Source organism: Pelophylax lessonae, assembly GCF_965119305.1.
Source record: "Pelophylax lessonae genome assembly, chromosome: 6".
Classification (NCBI taxonomy): Eukaryota; Metazoa; Chordata; class Amphibia; order Anura; family Ranidae; genus Pelophylax; species Pelophylax lessonae.
In genome coordinates this window covers 2032866-2050805 of record NC_138773.1, presented here as the reverse complement: position 1 = coordinate 2050805, position 17940 = coordinate 2032866, and the positions used below count along the sequence as shown (strand labels likewise).

Genomic DNA, 17940 nt, shown 5'->3' with positions numbered 1-17940 from the left:
TGAAGATCCCAAACCTGCTGAAGAGACAACACTTCCTGTCCCGTCCTCAGAACTCATTATCTCCAATGAAAACAATGATGAAGACTGGTGGATTGTTCCTGACACTACGGAAGGTCCCCAGGCCACAGGGGATGAAGCTTATGCTACAGAACCACCACCAGCTCGCAATGAGGAGGAACCCAGGTTGGCAGCTCCCAATGAGGAAAGTCAGTCCCTTACAGATAGTCAAGACCTCCGGAGATCCAATAGGTCTACTGCAGGGGTTCCACCAAACAGGTACAATGCTGATCAGTTCGTTTGGTCCACCTGTATGTGTTGTGGACAATGTTGTGCTGCTGTTAGAGATTGTAATAATCACTTTCTTCCTCATGGACTATATAGGATGGCCGAGGACGACCATCGTTAAGTGGGGAGGCATGTAGGTGGTCAGCCCCTTGAATGACTAAACTCCATTACACTGTACTTCTATTGAGAAAGTCCCACAGACTGTCATGCATCTTTCAGCCACAAGATGTCACTGTTGTTGTTAATGAGAATAAGCCACAGTTGTTGTTGTTGCTTTAAGTGAGGGGATCTTTCTGGAAAGGAGGAGGGAGCAGGAAGTTCCTGGGACGGTGTGGTGTTCGTGTCTCTATGGCTGTGCTGAGCTGAGAAAAGGGACGGTATGCTGTGGCCTTGAGAGGGCATATAGACTGTATAATCCAGGGACAGAGCAACAGGATCTTGCCAGAGGAGACAGAGCTGAACTGTGGTACTACGGACTGCAGCTGAGAACCAGAGAAAGAGAGGAGAGAACATCCCAGAGCACCTCAAGCAAGTTACAGAGCAAGGGGCCAGACTGCAGTGACCTCCAAGTGACAGAACAAGATAAACAACCTGCAAAGAAACCCAGACCAGTGCATAAGAGACTGCAGCTACAGACAGCAAGGGACAGATCCAGAGTCCTGACTGCATCCACCATCACAGAGACTGAGGTAAAGCAGCTGTACCTACAGAACTGTGAGTGTGCACCGGTGCTAACCTGTGGCAGGGCATAGAGCAGGTTTCTGTAGACAGAGCGTTGCAGCAACGTGTCCCTGTTAGTGGGAATCAGATAGGATCATATAGCAGAGTAGCCTGTATTCCTGTGTGTGCGTTGGCGAGAGCGCCATTTTATGTATCACGTTGCAGTTAACTTTGCTGTAAATCTATGTAATCTGTTATTACTGTTAACATCATTCTCCGGCCATTATACTCTGTTGGTTAATAAAGCCGGTTTCTGCTTCAGCCTCATTGTCTGCTGTACCGTACTTGAATTCTGCATTGCGGTCCCCTACTCCTCTGACCGCTACACACTCCCGTCATAACCTGTTAGAGTGAATCCTGAATAATATAGTTCATAAAAACCATATTTGATAGTGATTATCCTACCATTCCAGTAAATGGGACAATATCTGCAAAGGAAATAGCAGCTGTATTTCATTCATGCGGATCGAGCATAACAGAAAGCTACCAGCCATTATTCTAACTAAAGGGCAGATACTTATCAAAACAATAATAATTCCACACCACAAACATATCTCTGCAGTGAATACCGGGGCCCCGGCTGTCTGATATACATATTGCTTTTCTTTTGGGAACCTTGCACTACCTCAAATACGGCTTCTACGTTGTTACATAAGGTATCACCTTCTTATTATCACTTTTTTCTACAATCTCCCTCTCCCCCCTTTTTTTTTTTTTATTATTGGTTGATTTGTTTTCTTTCACCGGTGAGTTATGTTTTTTTCATCCTTCTCTTTAGTTGATTTCCAGGCTTTTACTTTGGAGTCACTGTCATATTCATTTTTACTTTAATCGCTGTCTATAACTGAGTATATATGTCACCACACCTTTATATACCTTTTTACCTTTCCAATACCTTTCCAATACTCCTTTTTTGATATATTACTCATTTGCTTTATTTCACTATTAAGGACCAACATACCTCTCTATTGTCCACCATGTGTCACCAGTATGAAGTGACTTCCATGAACCCCATTACCACAGCTCCCGGAAAAGACGATCTCCATGCACCATTTATTCTCCCATGTCTTTATATATTTTACATTGATAACCTTGATAGCTCTGTAAGTATTATTGGGGGTAGCCCTCTGTTCCTTTCTTCTCCCCAATTTTGTTTCCCCTTTTTCTTCTCCTTCCCACTGACATAGTAACCCAATCTATTTGTATCTTTTTATACATATGTACATTTGTACGCATCACATCTGCTCCTGATAAGTGAACATATTCACGAAACGCGTAGACCTATTTTAGATGCCACACTTTACCATCATACTTTTATTATAGTATACCTCTATGAAATTTAATATTTTTTAAGTATTTATTTATTTTTTATGTTGCTATTTATTCAGAGAAACACCTAGGTCAACATTGACAAAAAAATGTGCAATCATGTTATGCTATTTACCATTCGTTGATATTCATGTATTATATGTGACAAATTGTTACCTGATTATTATTCTTATTATTACCATATTGTATGTCATGTTTTTCATGAATTAAATTCCAAATTTTTTTATGTATGTTGGTTGTGCTATGACTTTACACATAGATACATTAATCATACATGTGATATTACCCATTTATCCAACTTCCCTGGACTGCACCCGCGGTTTCATGTAAAGTCCCAATTCCCCTTTTGTTTTTATTTAATTGATAGGGATGGAGGTATATGATCCTGCCATGATGGTAATAGTGGAGATCAGATGAGGGGGGATGAGGGACAATAGATGGTAATAGGGGAGGACAGATGAGGGGGGTTATGGACAATAGATGGTAATAGGGGAGGACAGATGAGGGGGGTATAGACAATAGACGGTAATAGTGGAGGACAGATGAGGGGGGTGATGGACAATAGATGGTAATAGTGGAGGACAGAAGAGGGGGGTGATGGACAATAGACGGCAATACTGGAGGACAGAAGAGGGGGGTGATGGACAATAGACGGCAATACTGGAGGACAGAAGAGGGGGGTGATGGACAATAGACGGCAATACTGGAGGATAGATGAGGGGGATGATGGACAATAGATGGTAATAGTGGAGGATAGATGAGGGGGATGATGGACAATAAATGGTAATAGTGGAGGACCGATGGGGGGGTTATAGACAATAGACGGTAATAGTGGAGGACAGATGAGGGGGGGACAATAGATGGTAATAGTGGAGGATAGATGAGGGGGGGGTGATAGACAATAGATGGTAATAGTGGAGGACAGATGAGGGGGTGATAGACAATAGATGGTAATAGTGGAGGACAGATGAGGGGGGTATAGACAATAGATGGTAATAGTGGAGGATAGATGAGGGGGGTGATGGACAATAGATGGTAACAGTGGAGGACAGATGAGGGGGGGACAATAGATGGTAATAGTGGAGGATAGATGAGGGGGGGGTGATAGACAATAGATGGTAATAGGGGAGGACAGATGGGGGGGTTATAGACAATAGATGGTAATAGTGGAGGATAGATGAGGGGGGTTATAGACAATAGACGGTAATAGTGGAGGACAGATGAGGGGGGGTCCCAATTCCCCCTTGTTTTTATTTAATTGTTAGGGATGGAGGTATATTATCCTACCATGTCATGTCCTTATGTAAAGTCCTAACATCCCCCCCCCCTTTTTTTAATATATCTCCGCAGTGAATACCGGGGCCCCGGCTGGCTGATATACATTTGCGCGGTGGAGTTTGCATCGCACTGCCATAGATCCGGATCGGCGTTCTCTCCAGCGGTAGCCACCCAAAGCGCCCGCCGTTTGAGAGATCAGGTCAGTGGTATGCAGTCTCCATGTAATGGAAGGTTTCTACAATTACAGCTCTTTCCTCAATGCCAGGTAAAGCCATATTATCTGTACATAGCGATTACCAGAAATCTGACACTTGGAGACATAATGGTAATTTATATAAAACACGTCCTGGAAAATGTCCACAAATATTAATACAATTCCAACACCATCACCTGTGTGACTTTATCAGGACCCAAACTGAACACAGCTATAGCCCGTCTTGTAACCTTAACACTGGGTGAACCCCTATAATTAGGGACATCTGTTCCCCCCAGTTTGGCTCAGTGATTGGAGGATGGGCAGAGCTCCCTATGAATTGGTGGTTTTGTCCTCTTATATTGGGAAATGTCTTCATATCTCTTCCCTGCATTCCTATACATCCTATCTCTAACTCATTGTTTACTCTGAAGAACAAAATCCACAGCCAGTCTCCTGGGTGGAGAATTAACAGTAAGCGGATTATACCGGCTGGGGCGGGGGCGGGGGGTGAACAGGGCAGACAGGGGAGGGGAGGGGGGTCATCATATAAAAGAGCAACCAGACCTTGTCCTGCAAAAACATCATGAAGGCGATTATACTGAGCGCACTGCTGGCCATCGTCCTGATTCAGGGTGAGTGACGCCAATGTTGGGGGGAGGATGGATAATAGATGGTAATAGGGGGGGGACATACAAGGGGAAGGATGGACAATAGATGGTAATAGGGGGGGGACATACAAGGGGAAGGATGGACAATAGATGGTAATAGGGGGGGACATACAAGGGGAATGATGGACAATAGATGGTAATAGGGGGGGGACATACAAGGGGAAGGATGGACAATAGATGGTAATAGGGGGGGGGACATACAAGGGCAAGGATGGACAATAGATGGTAATAGGGGGGGGACATACAAGGGGAAGGATGGACAATAGATGGTAATAGGGGGGGGACATACAAGGGGAAGGATGGACAATAGATGGTAATAGGGGGGGGGACATACAAGGGGAATGATGGACAATAGATGGTAATAGGGGGGGACAGACAAGGGGAAGGATGGACAATAGATGGTAATAGGGGGGGACAGACAAGGGGCAGGATGGACAAAAGATGGTAATAGGGGGGGACAGACAAGGGGCAGGATGGACAATAGATGGTAATAGGGGGGGACAGACAAGGGGAAGGATGGACAATAGATGGTAATAGGGGGGGACATACAAGGGGAATGATGGACAATAGATGGTAATAGGGGGGGGGACATACAAGGGGAAGGATGGACAATAGATGGTAATAGGGGGGGACAGACAAGGGGCAGGATGGACAAAAGATGGTAATAGGGGGGGACAGACAAGGGGAAGGATGGACAATAGATGGTAATAGGGGGGGACAGACAAGGGGCAGGATGAACAATAGATGGTAATAGGGGGGGACAGACAAGGGGAAGGATGGACAATAGATGGTAATAGGGGGGGACATACAAGGGGAATGATGGACAATAGATGGTAATGGGGGGGGGGGGACATACAAGGGGAAGGATGGACAATAGATGGTAATAGGGGGGGACAGACAAGGGGAAGGATGGACAATAGATGGTAATAGGGGGGGGACAGACAAGGGGCAGGATGGACAAAAGATGGTAATAGGGGGGGACAGACAAGGGGAAGGATGGACAATAGATGGTAATAGGGGGGGACATACAAGGGGGAGGATGGACAATAGATGGTAATAGGGGGGGGGGGACAGACAAGGGGAAGGATGGACAATAGATGGTAATAGGGGGGGGGGGACAGACAAGGGGCAGGATGAACAATAGATGGTAATAGGGGGGGGGGACAGGCAAGGGGAGGGATGGACAATAGATGGTAATAGGGGGGGACAGACAAGGGGAAGGATGGACAATAGATGGTAATAGGGGGGGACAGACAAGGGGCAGGATGGACAAAAGATGGTAATGGGGGGGACAGACAAGGGGAAGGATGGACAATAGATGGTAATAGGGGGGGACATACAAGGGGGAGGATGGACAATAGATGGTAATAGGGGGGGGGACAGACAAGGGGAAGGATGGACAATAGATGGTAATAGGGGGGGGACAGACAAGGGGCAGGATGGACAATAGATGGTAATAGGGGGGGACAGGCAAGGGGAGGGATGGACAATAGATGGTAATAGGGGGGGACAGACAAGGGGAAGGATGGACAATAGATGGTAATAGGGGGGGGGACAGACAAGGGGCAGGATGGACAATAGATGGTAATGGGGGGGGGGGGACAGACAAGGGGAAGGATGGACAATAGATGGTAATAGGGGGGGACAGACAAGGGGAAGGATGGACAATAGATGGTAATAGGGGGGGACAGACAAGGGGAAGGATGGACAATAGATGGTAATAGGGGAGGACAGATGAGGGGGATGATGGACAATAGATGGTAATAGGGGGGACAGACAAGGGGAAGGATGGACAATAGATGGTAATAGGGGGGGACAGACGAGAGGGGGGTGATGGACAATAGACGGTAATGGGGAGGAGAGACGAGGGGGGGGGGTGGACAATAGATGGTAATAGTGGAGGACTGACGGGGGAAGGGTGATGGACAATAGACGGTAATAGGGGAGGACAGACTGGGGGGGGGGGGTGATGGACAATAGATGGTAATGGGGGGGGGGACAGACAAGGGAGAGGATGGACAATAGATGGTAATAGGGGGGGACAGACAGGGGGATGATGGACAATAGATGGTAATAGGGGGGGGGACAGACAGGGGAATGATGGACAATAGATGGTAATAGTGGGGGACAGACAGGGGGACGATGGATAATAGATGGTAATGGGGGGGGGGGACAGACAGGGGGGAGGATGGACAATAGATGGTAATAGGGGGGGACAGACAGGGGGGAGGATGGACAATAGATGGTAATAGGGGGGGACAGACAGGGGGATGATGGACAATAGATGGTAATGGGGGGGGACAGACAGGGGGATGATGAACAATAGATGGTAATGGGGGGGGGGACAGACAGGGGGGAGGATGGACAATAGATGGTAATAGGGGGGGACAGACAGGGGGGAGGATAGACAATAGATGGTAATAGGGGGGGATAGACAGGGGGATGATGGACAATAGATGGTAATGGGGGGGGGCAGACAAGGGAGAGGATGGACAATAGATGGTAATAGGGGGGGGACAGACAGGGGGATGATGGACAATAGATGGTAATAGGGGGGGACAGACAGGGGGAGGATGGACAATAGATTGTAATAGGGGGGGACAGACAGGGGGATTATGGACAATAGATGGTAATAGGGGAGGACAGACAGGGGGGAGGATGGACAATAGATGGTAATAGGGGGGGACAGACGAGGGGGGGATGGACAATAGACGGTAATAGGGGAGGACAGATGAGGGGGGATGGACAATAGATGGTAATAGGGGAGGACAGATGAGGGGGGTGATGGACAATAGATGGTAATAGTGGAGGACAGATGAGGGGGGGATGGACAGTAGATGGTAATAGGGGAGGACAGATGAGGGGGGGATGGACAATAGATGGTAATAGGGGAGGACAGATGAGGGGGGGATGGACAATAGATGGTAATGGGGGAGGACAGATGAGGGGGGTGATGGACAGTAGATGGTAATAGTGGAGGACAGATGAGGGGGGGATGGACAGTAGATGGTAATAGGGGAGGACAGATGAGGGGGGGATGGACAATAGATGGTAATAGGGGAGGACAGATGAGGGGGGGATGGACAATAGATGGTAATGGGGGAGGACAGATGAGGGGGGGTTATGGACAATAGATGGTAATAGGGGAGGACAGATGAGGGGGGGATGGACAATAGATGGTAATAGGGGAGGACAGATGAGGGGGGGATGGACAATAGATGGTAATGGGGGAGGACAGATGAGGGGGGGTTATGGACAATAGATGGTAATAGGGGAGGACAGATGAGGGGGGGTTATGGACAATAGATGGTAATGGGGGAGGACAGATGAGGGGGGGATGGACAATAGATGGTAATGGGGGAGGACAGATGAGGGGGGGGTTATGGACAATAGATGGTAATGGGGGAGGACAGATGAGGGGGGGATGGACAATAGATGGTAATAGGGGAGGACAGATGAGGGGGGGTTATGGACAATAGATGGTAATAGGGGAGGACAGATGAGGGGGTGATGGACAATAGATGGTAATAGGGGAGGACAGATGAGGGGGTGATGGACAATAGATGGTAATAGGGGAGGACAGATGAGGGGGGGATGGACAATAGATGGTAATGGGGGAGGACAGATGAGGGGGGGATGGACAATAGATGGTAATAGGGGAGGACAGATGAGGGGGGGATGGACAATAGATGGTAATAGGGGAGGACAGATGAGGGGGGGTTATGGACAATAGATGGTAATGGGGGAGGACAGATGAGGGGGGGTTATGGACAATAGATGGTAATGGGGGAGAACAGATGAGGGGGGGGGGGGAATGGACGATAGACGGTAATAGTGGAGGACAGACAAGGGGGGGTTATGGACAATAGACGGTAATAGTGGAGGACAGACAAGGGGGGGGTTATGGACGATAGACGGTAATAGTGGAGGACAGACAAGGGGGGGGTTATGGATGATAGGCTGTAATTTGGATCTTTGCAGGAATTATACCCCCTAACACTTTAACTCCAACCCGTTTAAGTGGATGGGGCTGCTCTGTAAGTGGTGCACAACCGTATGGAATGCACGCCATTGCACTGAGCTATTGTTGGGATGAAGGGGTTAAAGCAGGCGGTGAGGAGGAGATTCAATGCGGATCGCTCTTCAGAGACCAAAGTACAAGTGAATGAGCCCTTAAAGGGCACTGCGTCTGTTACCTGGCTTAGAAGTGCGATTTGAGAATACGATCCAGAGCAGATCATGAAGGGCGGTGTCACACTGCCGCGCTGTTCTTCTGGCCGCAGCGCAGTGTACCCGCCATTTTTTAATGCTGGTTACTTGCGGTTTCCCATAGAATTCGATTAGGTTTTTGCGTTTTTTGGCGCTTTTTCTGAAAGCGATCCAAAGATGCAGCGTGCGGTGCATTTCGTGGGCTTTCAGAAAATATGTCAAAAACAGGCGACGTAATAGAAGTCTATGGGGAACCGCGGGAGCACAGAGCTCCACCCACACTGCGACCAAATCACATCGCGGCAGTGTGAAACCGCCCTAAGGCAGAACTCCGCTGTAATAATCTGTTCTATAATAATGAGGACAAAGCTGTATGAAAAGACTCTTCTATAACAATAATAATTATTCCGGGCGGAGCTGTATGTATATATATATATATGTATAGACTATTCTATGATATTAATCAGGGCGGAGCTGTGAATGTCTCTCTATCTACAGAATCCGGTGTGCCCGGCTGGGAGCGGCTGCCATGTGTCATCCTGGCCCCACACCCACCAATTACTGTCAGGGCGTAGACCGGCCTCAGCCGCCCCGCACTTCTCACATCTCCTTTCATTCTTTTCCTTTATTATTTCTGTGACTTCTGCAGAGGTCTTTGCTGTCCCATATTTTGATTCTTGTTTATAATGTGGAGATCTGTATGTCAGGGATGTGATTGGAGCTATAGAAAGTCCATGCTGTTTAGTCAGACCCAATCCATAGACTTGTACTGGGGGGAGGGGGGAGGGCAGTAAAGGGACATCACTGTATGTAATGAGAAAACCTGTCCTCCTCCTTAGAAAAAGTATTCACACCCTTTGGAATTTCCCACATTTTCTCATGTTACAACCAAAAAATGTAAATGTATTTTATTGGGATTTTATGTGATAGACCGACACAAAGTGGCCATAATTGTGAAGTGGAAGGAAAATGATAAATGATACAAATAAATCTGTGGAAAGTGTGGCTGCATTTGTATTCACCCCCCTTTACTCTGATACCCCTAACTAATATCTAGAGGAACCAATTGCCTTCAGAAGTCACCTAATTAGTAAATAGAGTCCCCCTGTGTGTAATGTAATCTCAGTATAAATTCAGCTGTTCTGTGAAGCCCTCAGAGGTTTGTTAGAGAACCTTAGTGAACAAACAGCATCATGAAGGCCAAGGAACACACCAGACAGGTCAGGGATGAAGTTGTGGAGAAGTGTAAAGCAGGGTTAGGTTATAAAAAAATCTCCCAAGCTTTGACCATCTCACGGAGCGCTGATCAATCCATCATGGGAAAACTGCAACCCTACCAAGACATGGTTGTCCACCTAAACTGACCAGCCGGGCCCCTACCAAGACATGGCCGTCCACCTAAACTGACCGGCTGGGCCCCTACCAAGACATGGCCGTCCACCTAAACTGACCGGCCGGGCCCCTACCAAGACATGGCTGTCCACCTAAACTGACCGGCCAGGCTCCTACCAAGACATGGCCGTCCACCTAAACTGACCGGCTGGGCCCCTACCAAGACATGGCCGTCCACCTAAACTGACCGGCCGGGCCCCTACCAAGACATGGCTGTCCACCTAAACTGACCGGCCGGGCCCCTACCAAGACATGGCCGCCCACCTAAACTGACCGGCCGGGCCTCTACCAAGACATGGCCGTCCCACCTAAACTGACTGGCCAGGCCCCTACCAAGACATGGCCGTCCACCTAAACTGACCGGCCGGGCCCCTACCAAGACATGGCCGTCCACCTAAACTGACCGGCCGGGCCCCTACCAAGACATGGCCGTCCACCTAAACTGACCGGCAAGGAGAGCATTCATCAGAGAAGCAGCCAAGAGGCTCATGGGAACTCTGGAGGAGCTGCAGAGATCCACAGCTCAGGTGGGAGAATCTGTCCACAGGACAACTATTAGTCGTGCGCTCCACAAATCTGCCCTTTATGGAAGAGTGAGAAGAAGAAAGCCATTGATGGAAGAAAGCCATAAGAAGTCCTGTTTGCAGTTTGGGAGAAGACATGTGGGGGACACAGCAAACATGTGGGGGGAGGAGCTCTGCTCAGAGGAGACCAAAACTCAACCAAAACGCTATGTGTGGGGGAAAACTAACACTGCACATCACCCTGAACACACTGTGAAACATGGTGGTGGCAGCATCATGGTGTGGGGATGCTTTTCTTCAGCACGGACCGGGAAGCTGGTCAGAGGTGATGGGAAGATGGATGGAGACAAATACAGGGCAATCTTAGAAGAAAAGACTTGAGACTGGGCGGAGCTTCACCTTCCAGCAGGACAACGACCCGAAACATCCATCCAGAGCTACAATGGAATGGTTTCATGTGTTAGAATGGCCCAGTCACAGTCCAGACCTAAATTGCATTGAGAATCTGTGGCAAGACTTGAAAATTGCTGTTCACAGACGCTCTCCATCCAATCTGACAGAGATGAGATATTCTGCAGAGAAGAATGGGCAGAAATGTCCTCTCTAGATGTGCAAAGCTGGTAGAGACATCCCCAAAAAGACTCGCAGCTGGAATTGCAGGGAAAGGCGGAGCTACAAAGTATTGACTCCGGGGGGTGAATACAAATGCAGCCACACTTTTCACAGATTTATTTGTATCATTTATCATTTTCCCAGTTCAGCTCAGTTTCCCAGAATGTACTGCAGCTAAAGACAGCCAGACAACTGGCATTTTCAGAAGGAGGTCAGTTTTAGGTTCTCCTTCCTCCTATTCAGCCTCCCTGTGATGAGGAACAGACTCATGATCAGATACTAAATTATCCTTATTTTTTTCTTCTAGTGGTGGAGCCGGCGACGAAAAATCAGAGTGAGTAAAATACCAAACATTTGTGTTACTCTTCCTGGCCTCCATTGAGGTTGGCACCCTTCCTATGTCCTCCACCCACCTCCATTCTAACCTTCCCACCTCCCTCCACCCCAACCTTCACTACTATGGACTCCCTTCTATCCTTCATCCCAGCCTCATCCCCCTCCTCTCTCCTCTACTGCCTCCCACTTCTATCCTCCCCTGCCTCTTTGTACCCTATCCCAGCCTTCTCTGTCTTTTCTCACCTCTATTCCAGCCTCCCTGTCTCCTCCCACTTTTATTACAGCCTCCATTGTCTCCTCCCATCCATATCTCAGCCTCCTTTCACCTCTGTCTCAGCCTCCATTGTCTCCTCCTATCCCTACCCAGCCTCCTTGTCTTTTCCCATCTCTGTCTCAACCTCTGCTGCCTTCTCCTCTCCACCTCAACCTCCACTGCCTCCTTCCACCTCCAACCCAGCCTCCCCTGTCTCCTTCCACCTCCAACCCAGCCTCTGCTGTCTCCTCCCACCTCCAACCCAGCCTCCCCTGTCTCCTTCCACCTCCAACCCAGCCTCTGCTGTCTCCTCCCACCTCCAACCCAACCTCTGCTGTCTCCTCCCACCTCCAACCCAGCCTCTGCTGTCTCCTTCCACCTCCAACCCAGCCTCCCCTGTCTCCTTCCATCTCTATCACAGCCTCTGCTGTCTCCTTCCATCTCCAACCCAGCCTCTGCTGTCTCCTTCCACCTCCAACCCAGCCTCCCCTGTCTCCTTCCACCTCCAACCCAGCCTCCCCTGTCTCCTTCCATCTCTATCACAGCCTCTGCTGTCTCCTTCCATCTCCAACCCAGCCTCTGCTGTCTCCTTCCACCTCCAACCCAGCCTCCCCTGTCTCCTTCCACCTCCAACCCAGCCTCTGCTGTCTCCTCCCACCTCCAACCCAGCCTCCCCTGTCTCCTTCCATCTCCAACCCAGCCTCTGCTGTCTCCTCCCACCTCCAACCCAACCTCTGCTGTCTCCTCCCACCTCCAACCCAGCCTCTGCTGTCTCCTTCCACCTCCAACCCAGCCTCCCCTGTCTCCTTCCATCTCTATCACAGCCTCTGCTGTCTCCTCCCACCTCCAACCCAGCCTCTGCTGTCTGCTCCCACCTCCAACCCAGCCTCTGCTGTCTCCTCCCACCTCCAACCCAGCCTCTGCTGTCTCCTCCCACTTCTATCACAGCCTCTGCTGTCTCCTCCCACCTCTATCACAGCCTCTGCTGTCTCCTCCCACCTCTATCAAAGCCTCTGCTGTCTCCTCCCACCTCTATCACAGCCTCTGCTGTCTCCTCCCACCTCCATCCCTTCATCTGCTGCCCTCTCCTACCTCCATTACTGCCTTCACTGCCTCCTTCCATCTCTATCCAGGCCTCCACGGCTGTCATGGTCTGGGATCAGGCTTGGAGGCCAGTGGGTTCAGCAGTAGAGAAGTTCACAGGTAGATGGTTGGATGAGTAGACAAGCATATCCCCCTGTCAGATGATGTGGGCTCACGTGGAGGTGCGGGGTCTAAGCATTAGCTGGTTTTCACTAGACTCCTGATGGTGAGGATGGGTTTTGCTGCAAGTTAGTGCCAGGGAGCTGCCCTCAGGATTGCCTCACCAGGAAGAAAGCAGGCGGGGGGGGGGGGTCAGACAGCAGTTGGAAGTGTAGATGAGGACAAGCCAAGGGTCAGTACTGAGTAGAGGGTGGATGGGATCAGGTGAAGGTATAGATGAGGACAAGCCAAGGGTCAGTAATGAGTAGAGGGTGGATAGAATCGGGTGGAGGTATAGATGAGGACAGGCCAAGGGTCAGTAATGAGTAGAGGGTGGATGGGATCAGGTGAAGGTATAGATGAGGACGAGCCAAGGGTCAGTAATGAGTAGAGGGTGGAGAGAATCGGGTGGAGGTATAGATGAGGGCATGCCAAGGGTCAGTAATGAGTAGAGGGTGGAGAGAATCGGGTGGAAGTGTAGATGAGGAAAGCCAAGGGTCAGTAATGAGTAGAGGGTGGAGAGAATCGGGTGGAGGTATAGATGAGGACGAGCCAAGGGTCAGTAATGAGTAGAGGATGGATTGGATTGGGTGGAGGTATAGATGAGGGCATGCCAAAGGTCAGTAATTAGTAGAGGGTGGATGGGATCAGGTGAAGGTATAGATGAGGACAAGCCAAGGGTCAGTAATGAGTAGAGGGTGGATGGGATCAGGTGAAGGTATAGATGAGGACAAGCCAAGGGTCAGTAATGAGTAGAGGGTGGAGAGAATCGGGTGGAGGTATAGATGAGGAAAGCCAAGGGTCAGTAATGAGTAGAGGGTGGATGGGATTGGGTGAAAGTCTAGATGAGAACAAGCCAAGGGTCAGTACTGAGTAGTAGCTGGATGGGATCAGGAGGATGTGTAGATGAGGAAAGGCCAAGGGTCAGTACTGAGTAGAGGGTGGATATAATCGGGTGGAAGTGTCGATTAGGACAAGCCAAGGGTCAGTACTGAGTAGTAGCTGGAGAGAATCGGGTGGAAGTGTAGTCGGTGAACAAGCCAAGGGTCAGTGATGAGTAGAGGGTGGATAGAATCGGGTGGAGGTATAGATGAGGACAGGCCAAGGGTCAGTAATGAGTAGAGGGTGGATGGCATCCAGTGGAAGTGTAGTCGGTGAACAAGCCAAGGGTCAGTACTGAGTAGTTGCTGGAGGGGATCGGGTGGAAGTGTAGTCGGTGAACTGGCCAAGGGTCAGTACTGAGTAGAGGGTGGATGGAATCGGGTGGAGGTATAGATGAGGACAGGCCAAGGGTCAGTAATGAGTAGAGGGTGGATGGCATCCAGTGGAAGTGTAGTCGGTGAACAAGCCAAGGGTCAGTACTGAGTAGTTGCTGGAGGGGATCGGGTGGAAGTGTAGTCGGTGAACAAGCCAAGGGTCAGTACTGAGTAGAGGGTGGATAGAATCGGGTGGAGGTATAGATGAGGACAGGCCAAGGGTCAGTAATGAGTAGAGGGTGGATAGAATGGGTGGAGGTATAGATGAGGACAGGCCAAGGGTCAGTAATGAGTAGAGGGTGGATAGAATCGGGTGGAGGTATAGATGAGGACAGGCCAAGGGTCAGTAATGAGTAGTAGCTGGAGGGGATTGGGTTGAAGTGTAATAGGTGAACATGCCAAGGTTCCATAACAAGTGGTACCGACGAGAAGAGCGGCAGCAGAAGGGTAAGGAGCCACATATCGGCTGTTCAGTTACGCTTTAAAATGAACGCAGATTGGTTGCCATGCACAGCTTCTCCAGCCGTTGTAAATTCCCTCTATGCAAATATAACCCTTCCTGGCCTCCATGGAGTTCCATGTACATTCCAATGGCCTTTTCTGCCTCTCAGCCTTCATTCTGCTCCTCCCAGGCGGCACTAAGTTCTGTGTACTTCTATTTGCCAGCCTCCAATGACCTTCATCCACCAGCCTCACCCTTCACTCAGTTCCCCCATGCATGCACTGTGATTTTTAACTATCATCTCTTCCTGCCTCTCAGCCTTCTTTCTACTTTTTGCATCCTTCACTAACCCTGTTCATTCCCCCTGCCTCCTGAGATCTATGTCTTCTGCATTGGCCTCCACATTCTAAATCCCATCTTCCACTGCTCGTCCCTCCAAGCCTTCTCTGCATCCTCAACTATTCTCTACCTTATCTTCTTCCAGTGTCTTTCATATGGAGTTCCCTTTCCTCCTGAGCACAATGGAATAGTGCTGGAGGCCCCATTGTGGAGCCTCTGGATAATTGCCCGTCCTCTCTCTCCTTCCTCAGAATTGAGATGCCATTACTGCGCCTCTCCACCAGCATGTAAAAAACACGAAGAAGTAGAATGCCGCAGCGATCAGGACACTTGCCAGAGGACACACATGCCCATAACGAGTCCAAGTGGCAATGAGAACAGAGACAACTACTACGCTAGCACCTCGGAGGGCATTATGGGTAAGTTCCAGTTTCAACTACTTGTCACTGTACAACAATCTTATTATTCCCCAGACCTTATCCCAACCTCACCACCAACACCGACCTCCATATCCCAACCACTACCAATACTGACCTCCATATCCCAACCACTACCACCAATACCAACCTCCATATCCCAACTATCACAACCAATATTGAGCTCCATAACCCAACCGTACCACCAACAATGACTACTATATCCCAACCACCACCACCAATACTGACCTCCATATCCCAACCACTACCACCAATACTGACCTCCATATCCTAACCACCAATACCAACCTCCATATCCCAACCATTTCAACCAATATTGAGCTCCATAACTCAACCCCACCACCAATACTGACATCCATACCCCAACTCCACCACTAATACCAACCTCCATATCTCAACCACCAATACTGACCTCCATATCCCAACCCCACCCCCACCAGCAATACTGACCTCCCTACCCCAACTCCACCACTAATACCAACCTCCATAACGCAACCTCCATCACCAACACTGACCTCAATAAACCAACTCCCACTACCAATACCAAGCCCCCAAAACCAATACTGAGCTCCCTATCATAATACCATCACCAATCCTGAGTCCCATATTACAACCTCCCCACCAACCTCCATATGCCTACCCCTTCACCAACCTCCATATGCCAACCCCGCCACCAATCCTGAGCTCCATATCCCAACCCCACCACCGTAACCATGCTCCATATCCCAGTCCCACCAATACTGAGCTCCAAATCCCAGGCCCCACCAATACAGAACATCACATCCCAATGCCATCACCAACCTCCATATGCCAACCCCACCACCTACCTCCATATACCAACCACATCACGAAAGCTCCATATCCCAGCTCCAGCAATACTGAGCTTCCTAATCCAGCCCCACCACCAACACCGACCTTAAAATCCCAACCCCACCACCAACACCGACCTCCATATCCCAACCACTACCAATACTGACCTCCATATCCCAACCATCACAACCAATATTGAGCTTCATAATCCAGCCCCACCACCAACACCGACCTTAAAATCCCAACCCCACCACCAACACCAACCTCCATATCCCAACCCTACTACCAATTCTGACCTCTTTATCCCAACTCAACCACCAATATTAAGCCCAGTAATCCAACCCCCAAGCTCCGAGCTCTATATCCCAATCCCATCACCCACTCCTATATGCCAATCCCATCACCCACTCCTATATGCCAATCCCATCACTACCCTCAACCCATATCTACTTATCGTCATTCTTCCACCATATCCCAACCCCCCACCAAGAACCCACCTACATCTTCTTTTTTTTAATCTACCCCACATCAAACCCACTAAGCCCCCCCCCCACACACACATTGTACCCCCTTTCTCCCCACACACACCATGTACCCTTATGTCCTAAACATTGCTTACTGACTCTTCCTGGTTCTCTTCCTTGCAGTCCTGGAGCGTTTATGTACAACCCAATCCCGATGTGAGCGTGCCAAGAAGAGGAAGCACCGCAGTCTGACTGTAGAGTGCTGCAAAGACCCGCTCTGCAATGCCTGAGACCACCACCAGAAGGCGACAGACAAGAATGTCCCAAAATCATCATGAAACATTCTATACAATAAAGAATTTCTATATGCAGAAGCCAGTCATTGTCTTCAATAGAGTGTAGCACTGCCCCAGCAGGGGCTGCTGGTTACTGGCTCCCCTATTCCTGCACAGCCAGGCAACATCCATTTTCCACTTGAATCCGGACACAAGAGCTTATTTTTGTTGTTTTTCTTATTAGGGATAACAACTTGGATGGGGAAGAGGGGTTATTGGATGCCCAACTTGACTGAAAACAATAAATTGGGACAAATTCCTTCCTCTGTAGAGATCCTGGACTGTTCTCCTTCCTGGACACCCTCAGTCCTTAGGGATCAGTGGCAAAGTCCCTTGAGGACTAGGAGCTCTCAGCCCCCTTCAAAAAATAGTATGTTGTAGGCTGCATACTGCATCCTCTGTAGAACTGCTCCCAGCTCCACTGCCTGCAGGAACTACCAGCCCTGCTGGCTGCTTTGAAGATCTCCCAGGGTAAGGTATAGGAAGGGTAAAGCACAACGCTGTCCTCCTGAAAGCTGGCTACACCTGGTAGCCTCTCCCCTTGTAAATCTCTGGGTAAGCTGATGTACCCACTCTGTCCTCCTTCCACCCTGCTGCTCATTAAGCAAGATTCCTCCTCAAACCGTTCTGCTGATAGGATCTTCCCAAGCCAAGCCCGAGCCCATTGTGGAGGCAGAACCCCCTTAGACCCAGGAGATCCCTCGTAGGCCACCAACAGTCCCCTCAGCACTCCATCTTCTACCCGACTCCCCTGCTGGCATGTCTCCACCATATTTAAGGGCTGACCTAACCACCCTGCCAGGATATTTTGCC

General features: G+C 49.5%; 1 protein-coding gene across 1 annotated transcript; it reads left to right on the top strand.

Moving 5' to 3' along the window:
* The first annotated feature begins 4358 nt into the window (after nucleotides 1-4358).
* On the top strand, nucleotides 4359-17166 carry LOC309557451 (uncharacterized protein). Its single transcript, XM_082260169.1, has 4 exons — nucleotides 4359-4440; nucleotides 11521-11547; nucleotides 15333-15500; nucleotides 16976-17166. The coding sequence occupies exons 1-4, from the start codon at nucleotides 4392-4394 to the stop codon at nucleotides 17080-17082; spliced, it is 351 nt and encodes a 116-aa protein (XP_082116295.1). The 5' UTR covers nucleotides 4359-4391; the 3' UTR covers nucleotides 17083-17166.
* Nucleotides 17167-17940: the final 774 nt, after the last annotated feature.